General features: G+C 34.7%; 2 protein-coding genes across 8 annotated transcripts; one reads left to right on the top strand and one right to left on the bottom strand.

The window, feature by feature from the left end:
• Positions 1-1,072: 1,072 nt before the first annotated feature.
• LOC145600091 (protein farnesyltransferase subunit beta-like) lies at positions 1,073-14,817 on the bottom strand. Its single transcript, XM_081655946.1, has 15 exons — positions 14,637-14,817; positions 14,250-14,391; positions 14,070-14,156; positions 13,027-13,132; positions 11,675-11,710; positions 10,268-10,350; positions 9,865-9,918; positions 6,398-6,449; positions 4,872-4,936; positions 4,658-4,714; positions 4,480-4,552; positions 3,530-3,616; positions 3,256-3,397; positions 2,532-2,659; positions 1,073-1,490 (listed from the first exon to the last, which is right to left on the bottom strand). The coding sequence occupies exons 2-15, from the start codon at positions 14,369-14,371 to the stop codon at positions 1,254-1,256; spliced, it is 1,329 nt and encodes a 442-aa protein (XP_081512072.1). The 5' UTR covers positions 14,372-14,391; positions 14,637-14,817; the 3' UTR covers positions 1,073-1,253.
• Positions 14,818-15,334: 517 nt separating this feature from the next.
• Positions 15,335-23,413, top strand: LOC145600089 (uncharacterized). 7 transcript variants are annotated; one of them, XM_081655942.1, is made up of 6 exons: positions 15,335-18,169; positions 19,429-19,515; positions 20,293-20,368; positions 20,863-21,005; positions 21,300-21,734; positions 22,432-23,413. In XM_081655942.1, exon 1 carries the CDS (start codon positions 15,416-15,418, stop codon positions 18,110-18,112), a length of 2,697 nt encoding a protein of 898 aa, XP_081512068.1. In that variant the 5' UTR covers positions 15,335-15,415; the 3' UTR covers positions 18,113-18,169; positions 19,429-19,515; positions 20,293-20,368; positions 20,863-21,005; positions 21,300-21,734; positions 22,432-23,413. The 7 variants fall into 7 exon arrangements, with proteins under 7 accessions (XP_081512068.1, XP_081512070.1, XP_081512069.1 ...); XM_081655944.1 differs by lacking the exon at positions 21,300-21,734 and having other exon boundaries at positions 15,335-15,657; positions 15,916-18,169; positions 22,432-23,411; XM_081655943.1 differs by lacking the exon at positions 21,300-21,734 and having other exon boundaries at positions 22,432-22,852; positions 22,943-23,411.
• Positions 23,414-24,533: the final 1,120 nt, after the last annotated feature.

The raw sequence follows: 24,533 nt of genomic DNA, 5'->3' as shown, positions 1-24,533 counted from the left end.
TGACAAAGATTTCATTAAACGAAAAGCACAATTACAGCCTATACTAAATACAAGAAAGTAAAATACAAGACACACTAGATACCCGTTACTATCTTGGACAAAACACATAAAACTTGGTAATGTGCGCTTGATGGAGCCCTTGGGTGTTGAATGGAATCCACGAACGAAACTGTAAAAACATGTCAAAACAAACTATACCTGTGCATTGCATTGTCATCAACCGATAACATCTAAAAGTTGCATTGTTATAGGAGGAAGTGTAGAAGCTAGGGCAGCAAGCTTGAAATAAAACCCTTATACACATATAGAGCTTGACAAAGGAAGGAAGTAGCAAAAGAAACGAAAATCCTTGGCCTGATTGAGAAAACCTTATGAGCAAGACTAAATGCTCACAAATTGAGCAATCCCTATGACCCAAATTTAGAATAGTCAAGAGGGATTCTTGGCTCAATACTACAATTTGAGTCACAATTCCATGTGACACGGTACCCATTCGAAAGGGTACGGTTGGTCTATCCTTCTCAAGTGGGATGAGATCCAACTTCACTAGAGGGCTATGAACCCCCAAACATTGTGTCCGGAGAACCTCATAATTAATAACAAAAAAACATGTTTTCAGATTCATGTTCCAACCTCATACAATCAGGGTGTCAATTTGCATTTCATATCATTTTACTCTACATAAAAATAGAAAACCTCCTAATAAGCATGGTTAGACATAAATATTAATTTATTTTTGTTATGGGCAATAAAATAATAATAACTAGTGCCAGGTGCCACACTAAGTCATTTAAGCAAATCTAGTTATTCAAATACTAATAAACATTATTGCCAAAAAAAATACTTATAAACTTTGAAGTCATAGCCATAAAACCTTCTGTTAATACCAGATTGTGAAAACCAGATCATTGTTGTTGTTAAATAGTATTTTGGTCTAACATTCTCAATTTGGTTGAATTCACCATTCTCTTTCTTATAGTGGACACTCTAATCAAATCTTGGGTATTGGTCCATCAGATACCCTATATTTTCGATAACTTAAAATACCCCTAAAAGGCTAAAACAACTTGCATCAAGCATTTGGTAAATGACCTTACTCATCAATTCATCATAATACACAAACAACTTACCATTAGATCGCTGGATTGCGCCTAGTTATACATGAACTAAAACTATTTTGCAATAAACCTCTCTCTCCCTGGCTCCTCTTATCTCCATGGCTTCTAATATTCAGAAGATAAACACCTGATACTCTACAATTGTGAGAAGAACTCATGAACATTGTAGTAACGGTCAAGGACAACATTATACAAAGGGTGTATTGGTTCCAAGAGATTTGAATATGGACCAAGCACTTCCTGCGCCGTAGGCAAAGAGTCAGCATCCTTCAAACTGATATACTGGCACACTGAGAGACCACTTAAACAATAACATGTGTGGTAGAAGTCTCTGCTCTTTCCAGGCTTGTCTCTAAATCCTCCATCCATAATCTGCACCAATTAATCACATCCACTTATTTGAGGGGAAATTTTTTTTAAAAAATCGCTTCAACAATTAATAATGCCACCTCTGTGAAAAGTTTAAGATAATCAAAGGGGTTAAAGGTAGTTAAAAATATCTAAATAAATAACAAACATGAAAAGCAGGCATATTATCACTTCTTCCTTTCCTCTATTTTCCATCTCCCGGAGGAGTGGGAAAAGAAGGTAGCTTTACCAAATCACTAGATCAATTGATGATTTTCAGATGGATGTGATTTCAACAAAACTATTTCACATTATCAATATATATGTCTTCTATCTACCACCATGACACATTGACACAACCTTGATCAGCATAAAAGCATCAGCTGCAAAATTCTCCACCGATTTAATACACAGATATACGACTTATTATATGCAGCTACCTCAAACAAGTGAGAGGCACCCCAATATTCCAATTGGGTGAGCTCAAGTTAGAACTTTTGTTCATATAGGTGACATGCACTTAACCTTTCCATGTCAATTAGATGCATCTTAAATTCTCATTAGATATGGGGATGTATTGAGGGGTTTGAGGAAAAGATTTCATGTTCCATTCCTAATTCACACAGTGATTTTCTTTTTTAGCTATACTAAATATTTTAAGTTGACACGTTGTGACTTTTAATACCATAAACTTTACATAACTAGATTTTGTGATACATAGATGGACTTGCGTAATAGATGGAGTAATTTATGCAGTGCAAAAATAATAACCCAATAATCCTGCCTTGAGCAATGTCTGCAATCTCACCTCTACAAGCACAAGAGAAAAACTATTTATGGAAGGCCCAAAGTGGTAAAAAAAAGGTTATAATGTTTAAATATATGGAAGTTACTCTACTTCTATGAGTTGTCTATCAAAAACACTATACTCTACTATAAATGCTAAAAATTATATCCCAATACCAGGCAACCATGCTACTAGTAGGCTCTAGTATCGACGGCAACAACTTAAAAATAAAATCATTAATTAAACCATCCCAAGAAATTCCCTAATTTAAAAACTACCTGAGAACAAAGAATTATATATTGCTGCAAAGCGAAGTTGTGAAAGAGGGGTCCAATATTGGCTGAACGTTTGACAAATTCAAAACCGATGTCAGACAAATTAGCAACATCAGGAACATCTTGTAGGCCTGCAGATATAAAACCACCAGTTTAATCTTACATGCTTATAATAAGAATAACGAGCGTCTACAGCAAGTTTAAGGAAAGCCTATCTGACTGAGAAAAAAATTCCTAAACTAATTCTAATTCAAGAATTAGACATATATATGGGCTTTAAACATATGCCTATGTGAGGCATGTATCAAATTTAGGCTTGTGAGCAAAAGTACTGAACCCAAGAACTTCTAAAAAATGAGCAACCAGACTCGCTCATATTACATATAGATTGGAAAGAAAGAGTGATTTAGTGTAAAAAAAAAAAAAAAAAAAAAAAGAAAAGAAACAAGAAGAGGTAAATAATGTGTGTAAAATGGTGTTTGGGGGGGGGGGGGAAGGGAAAAAATGTAGATAAAGAAGAGAGTGAGTAGAAAGGTGATAATATTCAAGTGTAAAGAGGGGTAAGGTAGTAATAGGGGTTTGCCAAAAGTGGATTATAGTGAAAGAGCGGTTTTCAAAAACTTTCAGAAATGATAGTACAAACAGATTAAATATGTGACCGGAAAAAAAAAAAAAAAAAAAAAAAAAAAAAAAACAACAACAACAACAAAACCAGTAATATCCTCACTTTTTTGTCCAATGTGCCTACTATCCATTTGACATATTTCCTCAGGTAAGTTAAGATTTCTTTTGGAAGAACCATTTGACATCATACCCAGCTGCTCCTCAATAATTTGCAGCAACCTTTGAATTAGTGGAAAGATACCTCCCTTGAACCAGATAACATATGTCAGTTCCTTGCATGAATTTTTTCTTTTTTGTTTTGTTTTTTTTTTTTTTTTTTTTTTTTTTGCAAAAAAAAAAAAGTGAAAAAAGCGATTGATCAACATATAAAACATCACCTGCCAAAAGGAATAACAACCATCCACCAATTTGTTTGTCCTCCCCTGAAATCCACCCTCAATTCCTTGACGAAATACAACCCAATTCTGGTTAGAGATTCATTAAATCAGCACTAAATACATGAGTTACATACTAAAGATCACAACACTTGCTGAAAAAAAAAATAGTTCATTTTATTTTCAGCACATGCGTATCGTCTATAAGATTTGATCAATTATCTTGATTTCTCTTATTTTTTCAATTATAAAAAAAAATTAAAAAATAAATAAAATTGCTGCAACATATCCAACTAGTTTCGGGAAAATATAGAGCATAGAATAAAGTAAGGTAGTTCAAAGGAGATAAAAAAAAAATTAAAAAAATAAAAAAAATAATTAAAAAATAAATAAAAAAAAAAAAGAGGCAAACCCAGTTAGTCTTTATGATTGACAAAATTCGTCAATCTAGTGGGAATATTGTAAATAGGTGCACTTTTTACTGTTCATGGGCAAAACCGTGCTATGCCCTAAAACCGCTAATTCAAGTAGCGGTTTGTCCATGAACAAGAAATAAAAGTACACTTATTTACAATTTTGCCACTAGATTGACAAATTTTGTCAATCATAAAGATTTAATTTTATTTTTTCCAAAAAAAAAGGGAATGGGGAATAAATTTAAGAGAGGAAACAAAATTAAAAGACTGTCCAACCAACAAAGATTAACCACTCCTTTCTTTTTATTTTTCTCCCAAAATACACAAACTTTCTATCCAATGACATAGGCCTCAAGTTTGCGTCTTCATCATGATAACTTTCAAATCGTACATATTAAATGGTAAAAAAATACTTTTGTTTTTAAGATATTTAATCAAAACAATATTTCAAAGGGAAAAGGCAGTATCTTCCTCCTTTTGTTCACCAACGAGAGGAAGATCAAAAAATAGATTTTACAGGATATTAATTATTCTTACAATTAGAGCAGGCAAGTCCAATCGATGAACCTCGTTGATAAGAATCATTGTGGCCAATCCACAAAAGGTATACCTATTGCAAGCCAAAATACATTATATCATATCAAGCACAAGGAACAAGGGGAAAAACAGCAGAGTTAAAATCAACCACAACATATAGTCATTAATAGTACTGTACCCTCCATGGGCTTCTGAACCAGGCTCACCAGCAATGCCACCTTCATATGTCTGACAACTGGAGAAACATCCACCCCACATCAAGAAAAGTTAATGTAGTCTGCCACAATTTGTTTATTCATGTATATACCAATCTTTAATCATTTAAAGAGGAAGCAGGAATGAACTCAGAAATAACTGGAAAATAAACAAAACAAAAGCCAGATGCAACAAACCTCAGAATGTAATCCCCAACATTTAGCACCAATTCGTGATCCAAGATGTTCAAAATACTTGCAACCTTGGAAGGAAAAGAATTTATTAGACACAGACGAAATCACGATGGTAATCCAGGCATGGTGAAAAAACTACTTTTTAGCAAGGCAGATAGCATCAATTAAAACAATTACAAAGCCTTGATTCTAATGATGAGGTATACCTCTTAGCTTTCCTTACCTGCATTCATTGGATGATTCAACTAAAACATCAACCATCCATTTACATGCCACTTGAACATTTGTAATTATGGGACTAAAGCTTTGATTGATTGATTAATTAATCATTTGTAATTATGGAGTATTTAGGACTTTTTGCTTCATCACTTTGCAATCAAGATATCTTATAAGACACTCCAGTTGTCCTCTTAAAAGCTAATAATTTACTCCCCCATCCAAAAGTGTTTCAAAATTTTTATAAACGAAAGAATTAAACCTAAATTACAGGAAATTATGATGTATATTCTTAAACTTTGAACAATTGATGAAGGTAACATAGGCTGCAACAAAAAGAAACAATTGAAACTGTTATCTTATAAGATAAAGCTAATATGTTATATGTTACTCCCCAATTCAAAAGTGTTTCCCAACTTCAAAAATGAAAGAATTGAACCTAAATATTGGCAATTATATCTATTCCTAAAGTTTGAACAATTGAGGTAGGTAACATGGGCTGCAACAATAAGAGACAATTGAAGTTGTTATCTCACAAGAAATTCCATAGTTATCTCATAAACTATTCTTAAATAAGATATAAGTTTCACATCTTAAAACAAACTAGCCTTTTGGCCCGTGCAATGCACGGGTTATTCATATAAAATTGTATTAAAAGATAAGTGAGGAAATATCAGTAAGTCATTATAAGGTATAATATGTAATCGGAAACATGATTAAAGAAATTTATATTTTGGAACTTTAATCGAAAAAGAGGCTTAAATAGAAGATAGAAGGGCTAAAATTATAGATAGAATAGGAAAAAGTTGAATTAAAGGGGAGAGATAAAGTGTGTATGAAAGATGAAGTATAAGTTTAATGAAAGAATTAAAAAAAAAAAAGTGTAATATAAAATTAGTAGTGTAAGATGACATGTGGCACTATGGTTAGAGAAGTGTAATAGAATGAATGGGAACATGTGTGTTTCTTAGTTTCTTGGTTATAGTTTTTAAATACTAAGTATAGATAAGTGATCCCATCTTTCCAAAATAGAGTATAACAACCATCTATTAATACCAAATTAGCCACCAAATAGCGAATGTGAGAAGCATAAAGTAACTTTCTAATGCATTTTGAGATAGCCTATGATCACAAATGAAAAATAGAATCCCTAATACCCAAGTAGTGGACAATGTTATTCCCACATTCAACCAACAATCATTATAGTTAACACTTCACTTTAGGTTCTCTATAGTAAGATAAAGATACTTGTATATTAAATCACATAATGAAAAAGCAATGTAGATCAAACTGCAAAATAAGAAAAATCTTACAGAAATTGCAGTGTAGCACGCTCTAACATCAATTTCCCCCTTTTCATGCATTCTGAAAAGGCAAAAGACAACTAAGCATGCTACATAAAATATCGATTACAAGAGAAAAATTTAAACAACAATTCCAACAATCCTACAAGAATGTCACATTGTCACCATCCTTATGCCTCTTTGACTACACATTTTTGGCTTTCTCATGTTATCCTTATTTACAAAGTTGGTAGATATTAAAGGAGATGGTAGATATTAACAATGACCGTAAAGCCCTTGATTCAAGCTAGGTTCACTAACCAATGCAGATGGTAGACATTAATGGAGTCAAGAAAGAACCAGCAAAATAAAGGATGTTCCAAAAATGAAGGATCGTACTTAACAAGGTAATCAAGTGGATAAACTCTTTTTTTATTCCAAATCGGATTTTTACATCGGTAAGCATTCTCCTATAGTTCATAGTCCAATATCTAAAGTGACAACAACATAAAACTTAAAAGCCAAGACCTATGTTACATGGACTTGGATAGGAGGATCTGATAGTGTCCAATAAATCAATCCAATCCCTTTAGAGCATGGGGTCTCTATTTGAGATTTGGACATGGATAAGGGAGCACAACAAAAATCTTTACTTCTCTAAGAATTTTTTTCCAAAGGCAATTTGACAAAAAAGATGCGGACTTAATTCATTTAGTTTTATCTATCAAAAAATTAAAATTCAATAAGTTATAGAGTGTAAAAACTAAAATATCTTCAATTTCGAATAAAAAAAATGAAGAACTAGCGTCGAAATTAGAAGCTAAAAAAATGAATTTCAATTCCTAACAGATACCAAAGTCAACATGTGACTATATAATAGTTATCCCACACCCCACCCAACTTTCATTTTCACCTACCCCTACACCGTGACAACTATAATTATCTTGCAATTTGGTCTTTCCCTTTCTCAATAAGTTTTTCTATTATCTTTCTAGTGTGTCCGACTGGACAATGTCGGGTTTGGACAATGTCAGGTTTTAACCCCAGTTTTCATACCAGAACCAAGTGTCGTGTTCACAAACAGAAACAAAGGAGTCAAGTGTCGAGTCCATGTAAAATAGCCCAAAACAACTTTAGATCTAGGTCCTAGACAACAAAATGAAGCCTTCAATCAAATAATATATCTCATATTAGGTAGGATGGTACTAGAAATAACCTAAAATCACATTAGGTAGGATTTGAAAACAAATAATTTAAATAAGTTTCAAATGCTCCAACAAATTTTAGCTTACCTTTATATTTTACGAAAAATTGATAAAAAAAAATCCTAACTTTTGCTTGTTCACTCAAAATAATCCCAACTTTGGATAATTTTTAAATAATCTGAACTTTAGGGGTTATTCGCTTTAAACGGACCTAAGTAACCTGTTAAAGAGGTAAACTTTTTTTTGTTTACGTGACACGTGTCACCATATGATGCTTGATAAAACAAAAATAAATAAAAAAAACCCACCAGGCCACCACCACCACCAACTTTCCGACAGCCCCCTTCTCCCACTGCCCCACTACTCCTCCACCCTATTCCTCCCCCACACCGCACCGACTCGGATGCTACCCCTCCCCCTAAACCACAAAACCCTCCACCGTGAAACCTCCCAGTCTAAACCAAAACCCTTTAAAAAAGGAAAAAAAAAACAGCCCACCACATCTTCCCACCCCCAATCGGCGCTCCCCCACCCTCGGAACCCTAGCGCTAAGGCTCCAAGGGTGTGGGAGCACCGATTGGGGGGGATTGTGCGATGGGGCTGAGTTGTTTAAATTTTTTTTTTTTTGTTTTTTTTGCGGTGGAGGTTAGGTGATTTAAGGGGGAAGGAGGAGGGAAGCATCGGCATCGCCGTGAGGGAGGGAGGGTCTGGTAGTCGGTGCCAACGTGAGGGAGGGTAGACAGCAGTGGTTGGGGGCTCCGTAAGCAGACGTTGGGTGGTAGTTAGATTTGGCAATTTAGTTCGAATTCGATTCGAATCTGATCCAATCGAAAGAAAAAAGTCCGATCCGAATCTAATATAAAACAATCTAATTCGAATCCACCAAATAAAGTCCAACTCCGAATGGGAGCCGAATCAAACTCGGATCCTATGTAAGGTCCGATCCGAGTGTGACAAAGAGTAAGACATGCACTTACTTTTTATTTGAATATTGTACATATATTAAAACCCTAACAACCCTCCTACCTAACAACCCCTCTTTCATTTATTCATTTTCCTTCAATCTCAACTCTTTCTCTCTCCTCTCTCCTCTCTCCTCTCTCCTCTCTCAAAGTCCAATTTCTTAATTTCTCACTGTAATCCAAGAGAATATCTATCATAATAATTTTGAAGAATCAAAGTCACTACTACTTAGCAATTTAACAAGATTATTGTGTTTGGGTGCCTTCTTATAATCTCCGACTTGGGCTATTTTTTTACTTTTTTTGTTTGAATTTTTTTTTCACAATATGTATGGTTTCATATAAAACACCATATTTTTGCATTTGCAGTAAAATTTTAAGGTTGAATATAAATTTATACATTTTTGTTTGTTGATATTATAACTTATGGTGTAAGTCTGCCGGATTTGGATTCGGAGGTCCGGCAGTTTGGAGGTCCGAAAATCCATCAGATTCGGACTCGGGTGTTATTAACCCGGACTGGGATTCGGTCTCGGACCTGAATTTATAGTCCTTTATTAATCAGGTCGGATATCCGAATTCGACCAGTTGTCTTTCCTAGAGGTGCCATGTGTCCCGTAACCTGAAATAATGGTTGACCGGTTGGGACCTTTTAAAACGAATAACCCCCAAAGTTCGAAATATTTAGAAATAATACAAAGTTGAGATTATTTTGAGCAAACGGGCAAAAGTTGGGATTAGATTACCAATTTTTCCTATATTTTAACTCAATGACCACCTAAAAAATCCAGCCATTAAAACACTGTGACACTAATGGAAGCATGTAATCATTACACTTTGTTTGGAAGAATGTAATTTTGGAGAAGTAAGGGGAGAGAATGGGAGGGAACCATTTCCCCTCCCTCTTTATAACACCATCCCTCCAAAATTGGAAAATAAAATAAAACAAAATAAAATTGGGGGGAAAACATAGCTCCACCTTCCCCCTCTCCTTCCTCCTTTTTCCCCCCTCTTGATAGTTCTATCTCTCCAAAATTAGAAATTTAGAGGTAAAATGGAGCTCCACCTTCCCCCTCCTCTTTCTTCCCTTCCAATTTGCTATCCAAACAAAGTGTAAGTCTTTCTCAAATGCACAAGGAATGAAGCTTCATATGAAAGATGAACCATTACAGGAAGGTGGGACAAAAAATATGAAAAAGAACCACAAAAGGGGGAGGGTGGGGAACAAAATAGCCATCATACCAGATTTGTCATAAAAAAAAAGAGGTGGGACACAATTTATAGCAATGAACAGAGAAGCTTTTGAGAAAGAAGATAATAGTTACTATACCTGAACGACCCACCTGGGTCCTTCATTCGCTGCAAGAACGCATACAATCTATCTCTGCATAATAAAACATATTGTCTTAGTATCCTTGATAAATGATGTTGATACTATGCGCATGAGTGTGTGCACAAGTTAATGCACTTTCCCACAATTGGATATCATGTCTTTAGGTCACAGGTTCCCAAGATACCCTTAATTTATGGAGTATACTTGGGTTTCCAAGATAGAAGTGAAAGAAAAAAGTCTTTCCCCATTGCATATGTACGAAAAAAAAAATTAAGCACTTATGCTAGCAAGCCAATCATTTCACAAGTTAGATGTCTTGGAATGTGTGTGGTGTTCGTTCATGTGTATGCATGAAATGATAACAATGGAAACAAAAGTTCTAATTCAGTAAAATAGCCACCTGTTAATAGATGACAATGCACTGCGCCCTCCCAGTGTGATAAGTGAATTCACAGAAGCATATGTAGTTGCCAGATGAGGCATCTGAAAATTGGAATTGTTAAGACACTCAGTCGTATGTAAATAGACACATAAATAAATAAATAAAAAGATAAAAGAGAAGAGTACTGAGAAATATGTAGCAAGTGACAAGCTGTTTTTCTGAATAAAAAAATAATAAGTGTTTAATATAAAATATTAAACACAATCTCCTCCTAAAAGAAAAAATATCCACATAGGTAGTCCTCCTCTTATGTTAATGATAGAAACCTCACAGTCGTTCGAAAACTCATCCTTAAATATTTTGATTCTCTGTTGGGCAGTTGTAAAAGAGCAGATCTCGACTCAGGATTCTTAAGAAAAATAGTTTTTTACAGCAAGACATTGGAGTTGTGCATTAAGGAGGAAAACTACATTAATCACTTAGTCTCTATTCCATGTTTTATTCTATTTGGTGCTTATAGCGCTATAGCCTTGTTTGGGAAGAGCTTTGATGGGCTTAAGGACGATAAATTACTGGCTTGCTTAAGAGAGGATAAAGATTTTGTTTGCAATGTGGTGGCACACTAGGAATAAAAAATTAAAAAGGATACATGTTCAACTGTTCGAGAGACGAGAATTAGACACATTAGGGTTTATATTTTCTGTAGCAGGCCGTGCTAAGTTTTATGGGTGCAAGGACAAGACATTCATAAAAAATATTCTGGGCCTCATATGATCTCCAAAGCATTTATAAGCATATATTTCACATTAAATTATCATCTGTTCCCACTTTGATTTCACTTAAATACGTATTTCAAGATAGTGTGTCTTAGGTTAATATTCAAAGCATTTCATAAACTTTTCAGAGAGTTTTTGACAAGGCCACTTGGTACTCCGAATAACAAAGTTGGGTGTTACTTGACTTTTCTTGATTGAAGATATATTAGTTCATAATGGCTCACTGGCACAAGAATTTTTTGCATATGGATGATACCTAAGAATTATCTCCTGCACTCACGACCTCAGAACAAACAAGTTGTTTTGAATGAACTGATAGCTCAAAATTGTGATTCTGTGAATTTTATTCATAGATTACAAACATTCAGTTCATATACTACGAGCATATAATTTGTATAGTTCAATATATAAGAACAATTTATAAAAAATAAGCATGTAGTTTAAAATTATGAAAAATTCAAAGAAATTGAACATTTAGCTCAAAATTACGTAAGTAGTATATATGTTCATAAGATTTGAGCTATAGGCTCATTATTTTGTAACTATTAGTTCAGTAATTTAATAATTATTAGTTGGGTTGAAAAAGGATACAAATTAAAATGATCAAGATAGATTGATAAGCTATATGCAAATTGAAAAAGATACTTGCCTGTCCTGGTCCACCACCATATCCACCATGTGGGTCCTGCATCCAAATTCAAAAAAAAAAAGATAAAATTAGTATCAGCCAAACAAAGAAAGACAGCAAAAGACTTGCTATGTTAACTCACTAGCTGGGGTTCACATGAAAACCAAGAGTGGTGACGCAAAATTTCAACTCATGAAAGCGACATTAGAAGTTAAAAAAACACGAAAGGCAAACATTTAGAGGCACTAGGGCGTTATCTAACTTTTAGCCTCAAAAAACCCTCTACTTATGTCAAATTAGAATTATCTATTTGCATTGTCTTCAATGGTTGCCATTTTCCACTTCCCACTTTCCTTTCATAATTTAATCCACCACACTTCTTGCTACTAATACTTCTTTACAATGTCGTCTTCAATAACAAACATGAGAGGGTAAGGAGAAGCAAATATAACAGAAAGCTTCTAACATTAATCGCAACATGTTTCCTAGTATGAGAGTTAAGCAGTGTCAAAATGTTATCTAACCAACTTGTTCCTAGTTTTACGCCTAAAGCAAGAGGAGAACTACCTAAATTTAAAATCAGCATAAATAAAATTGACATTTCCTCACTTTCCTCATTCTAAATTGAACTTAAGGATACTTTCTAATTTTAAAAAAAACACAGTACCATGGTCTCCAGCATCAAACACTTAGTAGAAGGAACTTTCGGATTTGTCTAAGTACTTGTGAATTTTATCATGTAACTGGATTGATTTTAAAAGTCATGGTCAGAGGGTTCATACCAGTTGCAATTGTACATAGATCTATTGTCCTAAACCGAGATGACATAAGCTTATCAAAAACAATTCAAGTCTAACGAACTCCTAGTAAGCCTAGGATTTGTTCCTTATTCCAACACTAAAACTAATCATATCTAATCCAAATTCAACAAGATAAGAACTCACTTCAACAAAATTTTAAACTAACTACAATTCAGTGACACAAGGATATGAAAATCAACTATAAGTCTTCAAAGTCTCATCCAACTTGATATTTACCCATGCTCCCATCTTCACTGCTATGTTTGACCATCTACATCAACTCTAACCATGTTTGAGCTTGTTACACTAGCATACTCAAATGTTGCATATCGAATTTTAAAGCAATGAGTTTGCAAGTCCATAATAACCTAGGAATAATCTTAAAAAAAAAACCAACAACAACAATAGTAATACGAAAAGTCAAAAACTTGTAAAAAGTAAATCTTGCATAAATTGTACACTGTTTTTGAAAAGTTACAATTTGTTAAGTCACGCCACCATCATCAATTAAAAAGTTCCCCCAAACTATGTAACAAATTGAATGAACAAGAATGAAATGAAATGAAACCAAACCTGGCACTGATTGAGAAAATCAACAACATCACGTTCCAAGTTGTCATCAAAAGATTCACCCAAAAGAGCAAGTGAATGAAGGATCCAATAGCAAAGCCATGGTCGACTGCACAACAAAGGTATCATCTTTCAAAACTTTCCATAGGTGGGGCCATTGGATGAGATTGTGGGATGTGGAAGAAGGATGATGAAGGTATGAGTTAGTTTTCATAGATTTTTCACTGTAAGCGATACTCTGTAGTCTACAATACATTGTGGTTTTGCTCATTTTGTCGGTTCGTTCTAATAGCTCCTAAGATCATAGACATTAACCATTTTGGCCTCAGTCTTTAATTAGCAGTTGTGGTATTTTAAGCTACAAGAGTAGGTTATACTAGCTGGTGAGTGGTGACAGTTAGCTATAAAACTAGCAGTTCAAAATATGAGTGTCTGGCAGATTAGAAGTTGAATTTGTATACTTCGTAATATATGTGTGTTACTTTTATTATGGTATAACTTTCATCCTCCATGTACTTTGACATAGAATTTACATTATGATGATTATTTTGTGGCAAAATTTTCCAATGTAAAGTAAAACCAATTATGGAGATTGGCCATTATCTTCTACTTGCCACATGACTCCTATTCAATGGCACCTATACCCAAATCGTACTTCCTTCCATGGGTACCTTGCTTTTCAATCTTTATACCTACTATTTTGCAAAAGGAGGCAACTTAGTTGAAGGACCAAGACTAAGTTTCTAGAGATTTTTGTTTTCAAGTTCAATTTTGATACTACGGACATTATTTTCAAGCAACACTGACAGTTTAACAATAACAAGAAAAGTTTAAACACAACTTGTACGACTAACCACCACCTTAAACACAATGGAGTGCTTAGCCAAACAGCCATATTTCATCAAACCTCAAACCATTATTTAAAAAACAGGACCATATCCTGAATTATTAGCATAACTTAACTCTTACTCCGTAGTCCGTACCTATCTAAACATAAAACTAAAACTTAAAAGGGCATAAGTATCAAGGGGAAAAATAAAACACACTTGGCATCAAGAACACAGAACGAAGCAGGAAGCCACTTAAGTCCATTGGTGAGGTACTCGGCGTGCTTATCACTCGCGATTTCCATCCTGAAAAAAGAGGCAACAATCCATTGAGAATCATAACAAAAAAATATACTTCATACAAACCTAAAGAAAGAAAAAAAAAATAGCAAAGAATACATGACAGTTTGAGCTCTCCTGGGGAGATCATTGAAATGTTGGTAGATGCTAAAGACTTTAGACTCCACCATCCCTTGCTCTCTCATTGTCACCGTGACGTTCGCTTCCGGTGCCGCCTCCATTGCTAAGGAAAACTCACAACCTATTATAAAAATTACAGTTCAATAAATCAAATTTGTAAACATATTGAATTATCTCGAAAAATACATAATTTTAGGGATATTTGATTCAATAATCAAATTACACTCAGAAATTTCTTATCTTTTGGATATGATGTTTCATAATCTAAGAATTTACGAACCCTAAACTTAAAGCACTGATAATTAAATTAGATTAGATGAAATATAAACCCTAGATTGTGAAATTGATACGATGATGACAACTTACCTTAGAAAGTTAGAAGCTGCTTCAATGGGGGATAAAAGAATAAGATTCAACGGAGAACGCTTCAATGGAGAACGTTGAGTGCGCTTCAACGAGTAACTGAGAGTCTGAAAGAGGTAGGAAATACCGAAATAGGAACGGAGGCCTTTAGAGCGTCAACAATGGGGAGGATCCTTTCCCTTTTTCTTACTCCTATTTACATATACCCCATTATATATTCTATCTCTTATATTTATATAATTAAAGAAATATATAAGCCAAATTATGTCTGATATCAACCAAGAAAAGGGGAAAAAAACATATCAGCTAACAAAAAGAATATATTAGAGCCTGATCTCATACGGTGAAATTCAGTTCAGTTCAATTTCCTTCTTTTATAAAATACTAGGGTAGCTAACGCGCGCGATGCGCGCACATAGCTAGTCATATCTAGAGACTCTTTCGACTTGGTCTTAAAATCATAAATTGTTGTTGACAGATTTAATGACAAAAAAATTGTTGTTCAATTAATGAGAACAGGCCCTTAGTCGGCACAAAAACCTCATTAGCCAACAAATGAAACATATTAGTCAATACATATCAGCCAATACATGAAACATATCAGCCGTCGAGTAAAATATGAAACAGCACGCAATACTTTCTCTGAGATGAAAACTATAGAGTAAGTGAGTAACCGGGGCAACGCTGCTACAAGTATCGGCTATTGCATCATCACCCATAATCCCAAACCCAAATTTCGTATATTCATCCCCTCTGCGCTCTTCAACCATCCGTCCCCAACAATGATTGCTAAAACATTACAATGTCGACAACTCTCTACCTTCCAAAATTTAGGCAAACTTTGTACCACTCTCAACAACGGCAGAAATGAAGCTCCTGAAGAATCAACAATGGTGAGAAACCTAACCTCAATTCTTAGAAATAAGCCTCAGAGTTCGTGGAAATACGCCATTTCTAATCTAAATCTCAAGCTTCAACCTCACCATGTTGATAATGTGTTGCTTCAAACCCTAGATAATCCAAGGTTAGCTCTTCGTTTCTTTAATTTCTTAGGTCTCCATTACAATTTCTCTCATTCAATGGCGTCTTTCTCTATCCTTGTTCATGCTCTTGTTCAGTCCAATCTTTTTTGGCCTGCTTCATCTCTTGTGCAAACCCTAATTCATCACCATAATCATCGACCCCCAAATATTTTCCATGTATTTCTTGCGGTTTTTAAGGATTACGGGTTTTCGTCGTTGCTGGGTTTTGACTTGTTGATCCAGAATTATGTGCAATGCAGGCGGCCAATTGATGGAGTTGTTGTTCTTAAGCTGATGCTTGAGAGTGACATTGTACCTGAGGTTAGGACTCTCAGTACTTTATTTCATGCCTTAATTGGAATTCGGAGATTTAGTTTAGTTCTTGAATTGTATGACCAAATTTTCAGTGGCTTTCGTAATATGGCTCCTGATGTCTATGTATGTACGGCGGTGATTCGCTGTTTGTGTGAGTGCAGAGAGGTAGATAGAGCTTTAGAAGCTGTTCATATGATGGAAGAGAGTGGATGTGTGTTGAGTGTTGTAACTTATAATGTGCTGATACGTGGGTTGTGTAAAAATCAGAGGGCTCTGGAAGGTGTTGATATTAAGAGCTCGTTAGGTCGTAAGGGGTTGAGTGCTGATGTTATCACGTATTGCACATTGGTGCTTGGGTTATGCCAAGCTGAAGAGTATTTGAAGGCTTTGGAAATGGTGAAAGAAATGTTGCAACTTGGGTTGGTTCCGAGTGAGGGTGTGGTTTCTACTCTTGTTGAAGGGCTTAGGAAGAAAGGGGAGGTTATGGATGCATTTAGTTTGGTTGATGAATTGGCGAGGCATAAAGTTGTGCCCAATGTGGTTGTTTACACTGCTTTAATTAATTCTCTATGGAAGGATGGAAAATTAAAACAAGCAGAGTCGCTTTTTAAGAGCATGGAGCAGAGGGGATTAACCGCAAATGAAGTTACTTATTTGGCCATGATTGACTCGTTTTGCAAGCAAGGAAGGCTTGATGATGGACTTAGCTTACTTGCAAAAATGTCAGAGATGAAAGTAAAAATCACAAACTATGTGTACAATTCCTTGATTCATGGGCATTGTAAGTTTGGGAAGTTGAACACTGCTGAGGTTCTTTTCAAAGAAATGATCAGTAAAGGATTGACACCAACTGTGGTAACTTATACATCCTTCATTAGTGCGTATTGCAGTGTTGGAAAATTTAATAAAGCATTTAGGCTCTATCATGAGATGACTGGGAAGGGCATTGCACCAAATACTTACACATATACAGCATTAATTCATGGTCTTTGCCGTGCAAGGAGGTTGGATGATGCAAACAATTATTTTAAGGAAATGGTTGAGGGAGGTATTTACTGCAATGAGGTGACCTATAATGTTCTGATTGATGGCTATTGTAAGGAAGGAGATATATCCAAAGCTTTTCACTTGCTGAGAGAAATGTTAGGAAAGGATCTTGTTCCAGACACGTACACCTACAGGTCCTTGATATCCGGGCTTTGCTCTGTTGGAAGGTTGTTTGACGCAAAAAAGCTTATGGATGATCTTCACAAGGAACATTTTGAATTAAATGAAATGTGTTTCAGTGCCCTTTTGCAAGGGTATAACAAGGCAGGGAGAGTACAGGATGTACTGTGTGTTTATGGTGAGATGATAGAGAGACAAATCAAAATGGACCTTGTCTGTTACGCAATACTTATTGATGCTACACTGAAACAGAACAATAGGGAGAGGCTATTGCTGATCTTACAGGAGATGAATTGCAAAGGATTGAAACCCGATAATGTCATTTATACAAGTATGGTTAATGCCTACACCAAGGCAGGGAATCTTAAGAAGGCATTTCAACTTTGGGATATTATGATCAGTGAAGGATGTGAGCCAAATGTTGTTACCTACACTGCCCTTATTAATGGCTTATGTAGTCTGGGAAACGTAAACAAAGCATATCTCATCTACAACAAAATGCTCACCCATGACACATATCCAAATCAGGTTACTTATGGATGCTTTCTTAGCTACTACACCAGCATTGGAAATGTAGACTATGCTGTACAGCTTCATAAGTTGATGATTAAAGGGTTTTTAGCCAACACCGTAACATATAATATTCTAATACATGGTTTTTGCAAACTTGGTAGGATTCAGGAGGCATTTGATCTTATTGGAGAGATGATAGAAAATGGTATCAAACCTGATTGTGTGAGCTATTCTACTATAATGTATGAGTACTGTAGAGGTGGTAATATGCAGGAAGCTTTTAGGATATGGGATTCTATGCTGAGTGAGAGTATATGTCCTGATTCAATAGCTTATAATTTCTTGATCTCTGGCTGCCATTTATCCGGAGATATTGAGAAGGCTGCAATGCTGAGAGATGACATGATAAAAAATGGTGTCACAACTGATACAAAACCTGATCATTCTTGCGTTGGTACTTAAAGGTAGCTACATGGCAGCCAATCTGTTTCAACTAGATGATATCTCTACTGCTACCAGGTGAGTACTTACATCTAATCACAACTTCCATTAAGATTCTTAATATGATTAAGGGCCTGTGCTGAACTTCTCAGATTTAATTTCTTGCTTGCTTAAATCAAATTGGCCTCAATTGTACTTCAGAATTGGTAAACAATTTACCTTTGTTTGCTGTCATAAAAACTAGGAAAGCAGTCAATAGAAGGGTGGAGACAATATTGTTGCTTAAAAGCAAAACTTGTGAAGGAGTTAACAAAAACCTTTCTGCATGGGCTAAAGGTGAAAAGGTCCGGTAAAAGTGAGAACTTGGCAAAGTGGAAATCTCTTAGTAATAGTGTAGTGACTTTTTTACCCCTCAAAATGTGCAAGTACTCTTTTGCCCTTATGTTTCTTAATTTTAGGTATTTGAGACTTAAAATCATTCATGAAATCGAGTTTTAGGTATTTAAATTACAATTGGCATACTCCTTTGATTATGGTTACTACTATTTTTTTTGTGTTATATCTGCTTTATCACCAATTATACAAGAAATTCTGTTCAAAAGGGGGCTCTTTGATGTAATGAAAGGATTCGTCTTTGAATTAAGTGGGTGATATCGAGTTTCTTTAATCTATGTCCTGTGACTATCATATTTTTACTTTGATTTTCAGCATTTTGATTCTTTTTTTATTGATTGGTTTGATTTCTGAATTTTGTCTTTGCTTGTTTTATTTGATTGGATTGGATTGTTGTTTTACTTTAATCTATATCCTGCAAGTCTTTATCATTTTTTAAGTATTCTTAAATGACTATTATAATTTTACTTTTATTTTATGCATTTTGATCCTTTTTTAATGATTGGTTTGATTTCTGAATTTTATCTTTGCTTGTTTATTTGATCGGATTGGATTGCTATTTTACTACAACCTATTGATTTATGCAACTACTATTGTGGTTTTCAATTCGGTATGTTAGAACCTAAATTGATGGGTTTTAAATATATTAGTGGTTATGGTTTTTGCCTATGAATAATTAGGCCCAAACATAAACTAAAGCTAAAAAGAATGGTCTTAAATGATGAGAATTTCTACTGTATCATAGTATCAGATTTATATTGTAAAAGATGATGTAAAAGAATGATTAACTTGTAATTGATTCATTTCAGAGTGATGTTTGTCATTTCCTTTATTGTTTCCATCTACCTTTCTCATAATTATTCAAGTTTGTCCCCTGGTCAAGTTGCGGAGATCCTACATTTTTCTGTTTTTTAAAATCTTTTTGATTTGTAAAATTCCTCCAGCTTACGGGACAGAGCTCAGGTGGAGCAGCTTTTGCGCTATATTGTAGAAGAACCTCCAGAGGATGCTGACCACAAACGCACCTTCAAGTAAAACCCTTTTACATCTTAACTGCATTTTTTATATGCATTGGTTGATAGCTATTTTATGAGGCACTATGTAGTTTAATTCATTGTGTGAATTTGACTACTTAATGTTCCAATTTAGCTGTTTCTCCTGTGATGCTTTGATCCCTTGAATTAATAGGTGAATAAATCATTCTATAGTCACTAACTTTGGAGGAGTAAAGGAAGTTATTGGTTTCCAAACCCATATTTCCTTTTCATATGTTAATCTTGTTTGTTTGAACTAGCTGTTACTGTAGCTAATTTAGTGTTGTTGCATGTAACTTCAATTAAAGCTCCTTTGAGTTTTTCCTTTTCTTGCGTTTTGACTTTTAAAGTTGCCCGATCAACTTTCTTGGGCTTCTGAAATCATATTATTGCCAGAAATGCAGCCCTAAATTGCATGTGAAACTCTGTTCATTTCATGGTAATTTATTTGATGTCTAATTGTCTACCATTGTTGAGAGGAAGTACTTTGAGGGTATGACCAACAGATTTTGGATGAATGTTGTGCAATGCTTGCTTGAAAAGTTTTAAAAGGTTAATTTGGGTAGCTGAGGTATAAGCTGACACTTGATAGTTATTTTAAGGGAAGCTCTTTGGTTATTCTTTGAGCCTCTAACAATAGTTGTTTTTGGATGAATGATGTGCAATGCCAACTCTCATTGCATGGTTTGATCCTTAAAAATTCCATATGATGTGTTATAATGGCCCTTCTGAAAACTCATGAAGTTTGTATTTTGCTGTTGCTTGGTATTGTAGGTACCCATTTGTGGCGTCAGAGGTTATTACATGTGAAATTGATGTCATTTTGAGGACATTAGTGGAAGAGGAGGAGGTATGGCTTCTGTCTGTTCATCATGGTCTTACCTTTCCGGTTTTCCCAAAAAAGAATCATGTTGAAAATTTATGCGGCATCCATACATATTATCGGGTTGTGAGAGAAAGCAAAAGAGAGAGGGGGGATAAAATTTCATTTCCAAATAATTTGTGCCTGGTGTAGAAGGTTTTAAGTTCCTTTCCCTGTTAAAAAATTATGTGGCATTCACACATTATTTGTTAGATTTTGTTAAATATTATGTGATGGGCTATCAACTCTAGAAGTGTATGAATTATTTCAAAGTTTGTGAATTCACACATTATTTCTAGCAATATGGTTGATTTACTTGAAGTTGTCAAGTTTGGTTCTTTATCAATTTTGTAAGTCATGAAGTAGTTTACAACTATTTTCTAAACATGTAGATTACATAATTGATTTGTTTAATTTTGTTTTTTAGTTTCTCAAATTTACTTGGTTTAGGGTTTCTGATGAGTTTTGTTTTTGGTTTGCAGCTTATGAGGATCAGTTCGGCTTTTTGTCTCTATACGAGAGAGAGAGGGTGGGCTGGGGTGAAAAATTGTGTAGTTATAATCAGAATCGAACAAGAACAAGAGGAGGAGAAAGCTTATGATCGATTGTTTTAAGCTATTCAATGGTAAATCCTCAATTTTTTTTTTATTATTTTTTTTCCTTATCCTCTATATTCCATTATCGTTATTGTCTGAATCAAGGCTTTCTCTGCCTTTCAATTCGATCAGCTTTAAGTTTCGTGAACTCAATTTTAGGGTTTCTTGTGTGTCATATCATTAATTGGTACTTGATTTATCTGTTTATTTGTTTGTTTGAAGAATTATTTGGTTAATTATTGATTAAGGAATTATTTGAGGCTGTTCTTCAATACCCTTTTGTTCAAACCCTAACTGAGTTCAGTATCCACTGTAAAATCAAGGAAAATATGTATGGTTTTCGGTGCCGGGTCTGAGATATTTGACCCAATTCGATACCCTTTTGTGGGTGAAGGAGTTGGGTTACCTTGTACCATTATGGAGTGTGGAGACATTATTTAGAAAAGCACTTTACCAAGGTCTAATGGGTTAACACTCACTGTTCCAAGGGTGACTTTGGCTCTTGGAGACAGTTTCTTACCTTTGGGCTACCTCTGGTGTGGCTCCTGGGTTTTGGGATATGTTTGTTCTTGCTTTTCTTGAGAGAACTGAAGAAAAACTCCGTCACAAAGTGTTACGACATTAGGAGTAGTTGCGGAAATAAGTCGAATTCAGTGGATCATTCTACTACAAGTACTTGTGATTCGTTTACTGCTGATAATAGGTGTAAGACGAAAATATCGGCAACAACTCCGCCGTTAAACCAGACCTGAATCCAGGTATATTTTCTTCTTTTTTCGAACTTTTTAAATGTGGGTTTGGAGTTTGATTTGGTGAATTCTTGTTACAATCAGTTCGATCTGAGGCAAGGTAGGGAGAGAGAGAGATGGGGGAGACGGAGAGGGAGGGAGGGAGGAAGGAATGCAGGGAGAAAACGAGAGAGAGAGGGAGGAAGGCAGGGAGAGAACGAGAGAGAGGGAGGGAGGAAGGGATTGAGAGTTCAAACCCTTTTTAATCAGATAAATGTATGTTCAGTTTCAGTAAATCCCACTCCCCATTGTTAATGAGATCAGAAACCATCACACGCATATAATCAGTTTGTTGAATGGATAATATGATGCGATACCCTGGTAGCATTGAAACCCACGGGTCTTTTGCCCACATCAATGTAATGACCCTTACCCACTAAAATAAGGCTTTTTTTAATTGTGTCAGGGCACTAAAATTAATAATTGTGGTTTGCATTATGGATGTCTTATTTTAACTGCCATTTTTTTTAGTGAAGAACTGAAGGTTATCATTTTTTTTTTTCCTTTTTGTTACAATATACAACTAAGATATGTCAAGAAAAATTAGGGAGAAAAGAACGAATCTTTAATCTTTATGATTTGGTGCAAACAATATTTCATTACTTTCACTCCTGTCAATGTTTGGAAATATGCTAATTCTATTTATTCACAACAATTGACCATGCAGCACAGCCAGCTCTAGACCGGAATTTCAGAAAACGAATTGCAGTAGGGGCAGCAGACTACTGTACCTTCATGAGTAATGTGATTCTGAGATGATACACATGGATGTTAAGGCAAGCTAAAATCCTGCTGCACGATTGTTGTGAGGCCATTGTCGGATATTTTGGTTTGGCAAAGCTATTGGATCACCGGGTTTCACACGTCACTACAGCTGTTCAGGGCACCGTGGGTCATATAGCTCCAGAATACCTCTATATTGGAAAATTTTCAGAGGAAAAAAAAAAAAAAAAAAAAAAAAAAAAAAAAAAAAAAAAAAAAAAACAGATATCTTTGGATTCGGAATTCTGGTCCTAGAGTTAATAGCTGGTTAGAGGGCACTATATTTTGTAAAAACAGCAAACCAGAAAAGAGTTATGTTAGATTGGGTAAGCAAATTTAACACAAGAAAAATAGTATCATAAGTTTTTTTTTAAAATTGATTTTCCTCTTAATTTTGGTTGCATTTGCAAGTGAAGAAGATTCACCAAGAAAAGAAGCTAGAGATTACGGCAGACAAGGACTTGATGAATAAGTATGACATGATTGAGCTTGACGAAATAGTCCAAGTAGCTCTTCTATGTACTCAATTCCTCCATAACCAGAGACCAAAGATGTCAAAAGTGGTAAGGATAGTTGTGGGAGACGGTCTTTCAGAGAAATGGGAAGCTTCTTAAAGAGTTGATTCCACTAGGAGCAGAGGCAATGAGTTCTCCTCATCAGAACAGTATTCTGACCTAGATGATAATCCTTTTCCAATCAGAGAACTACTATATACAGAGTATTTTGCGTAAGGTTAGATATCGGGTTAATTTAACATGATCATGGAATCAATCAATCTGGTTTTCTTGAGCATCATTGTACCGCATATTAGAATAAATAAAATAAGAAGAATTTTTATTTATTTATTTATAGTTGTAGGATGTGGATTAGAAACCTTTTTTATGATACTTTTAGTGCGTGTTTGGAGTTAATCTTACGAATTCATAGATCATACCTTTCAATTAACTTGAATTAACAAGTTATGAATAATAAACATGTTAAGCATTTCAAGTTATTTCAATTATGTTTGAGAGCATTTATAAGCATTATTCAACACTCCATAACAAATTCAATTTATTCAATTTTGTTTGCATAGCGTTTTGCGTGAGACTGGACTCACGTGAGTCCTGGCTCCTTAATTAAAAAGGCGCGGGCCTGATCAACCCGACCAAAGCCCGCGCGCCATTTTATAAAGTGTCTTAATATTTCATTTTCATCATTTTCGAGTGCCGTCATTCACTGAAAATTTCGAACGCTTTCATTTCGTCGATTTCAACCATTTCATTTCCTCAAATTTCAGAGAATTCAAATCTTCAAATTTCATAAAAAAAATGGAGAAATCAGATTGAAGGAGATTCTGATTCACCTATAGATTCAATTTCTAGCTCAATTACTGCTGAAAAAGGTACATTTAGTTCATAATTTTGATTGTGTGTAATTTCAAATCATATATAATTAATTTCAAATTAAATATAATTTTGTTCATGATTTCAGATTTTATCATAGTGAATTTGAAATATGAATTTCGACTTATAATTCATATGCAAGCCAAATTGAATTTCAGATCGTATTAAATTTCGATTTACTACCCGATCGTATTTAAATTCGAGTTAATTTCGACTTATTATTTGCAATCAACGCCAATCGAATTTCAGATCGTAGTTAATTTCGGCTTATAATTTGAAATCAAGCTTAATTTATATTCCAATCGCATTTTATTTCGACTAATACTTTTGAAATCAATTCTACTCTAGTTTTCGACCGTATTTAATTTCAACTTATGATTTGCATGCAAAGCTATTTTAATTCGAATTGTATATATTATATGTCGCAGAAAATTAATTTTAATTTGAATCCATTTTTTTGATAATTCAAAATACTAACACTAATGATGAATGCAGTAGATAATGTAATTTTAGAAGACAATATCAATGAAGAAAGAGATGATGAAGAAAGAGATGAAGATGCTGCAAGTATAATAGGTATACTGATAATTAAATGTTCTGTAAAATTATTAAATGCTCTGTA

This window comes from Chenopodium album, chromosome 21 (genome assembly GCF_948465745.1).
Source record: "Chenopodium album chromosome 21, dcCheAlbu1.1, whole genome shotgun sequence".
Lineage (NCBI taxonomy): Eukaryota > Viridiplantae > Streptophyta > Magnoliopsida > Caryophyllales > Amaranthaceae > Chenopodium > Chenopodium album.
Note: the sequence above shows the minus strand (reverse complement) of the source record. Positions and strands in the feature narration are given on the sequence as shown.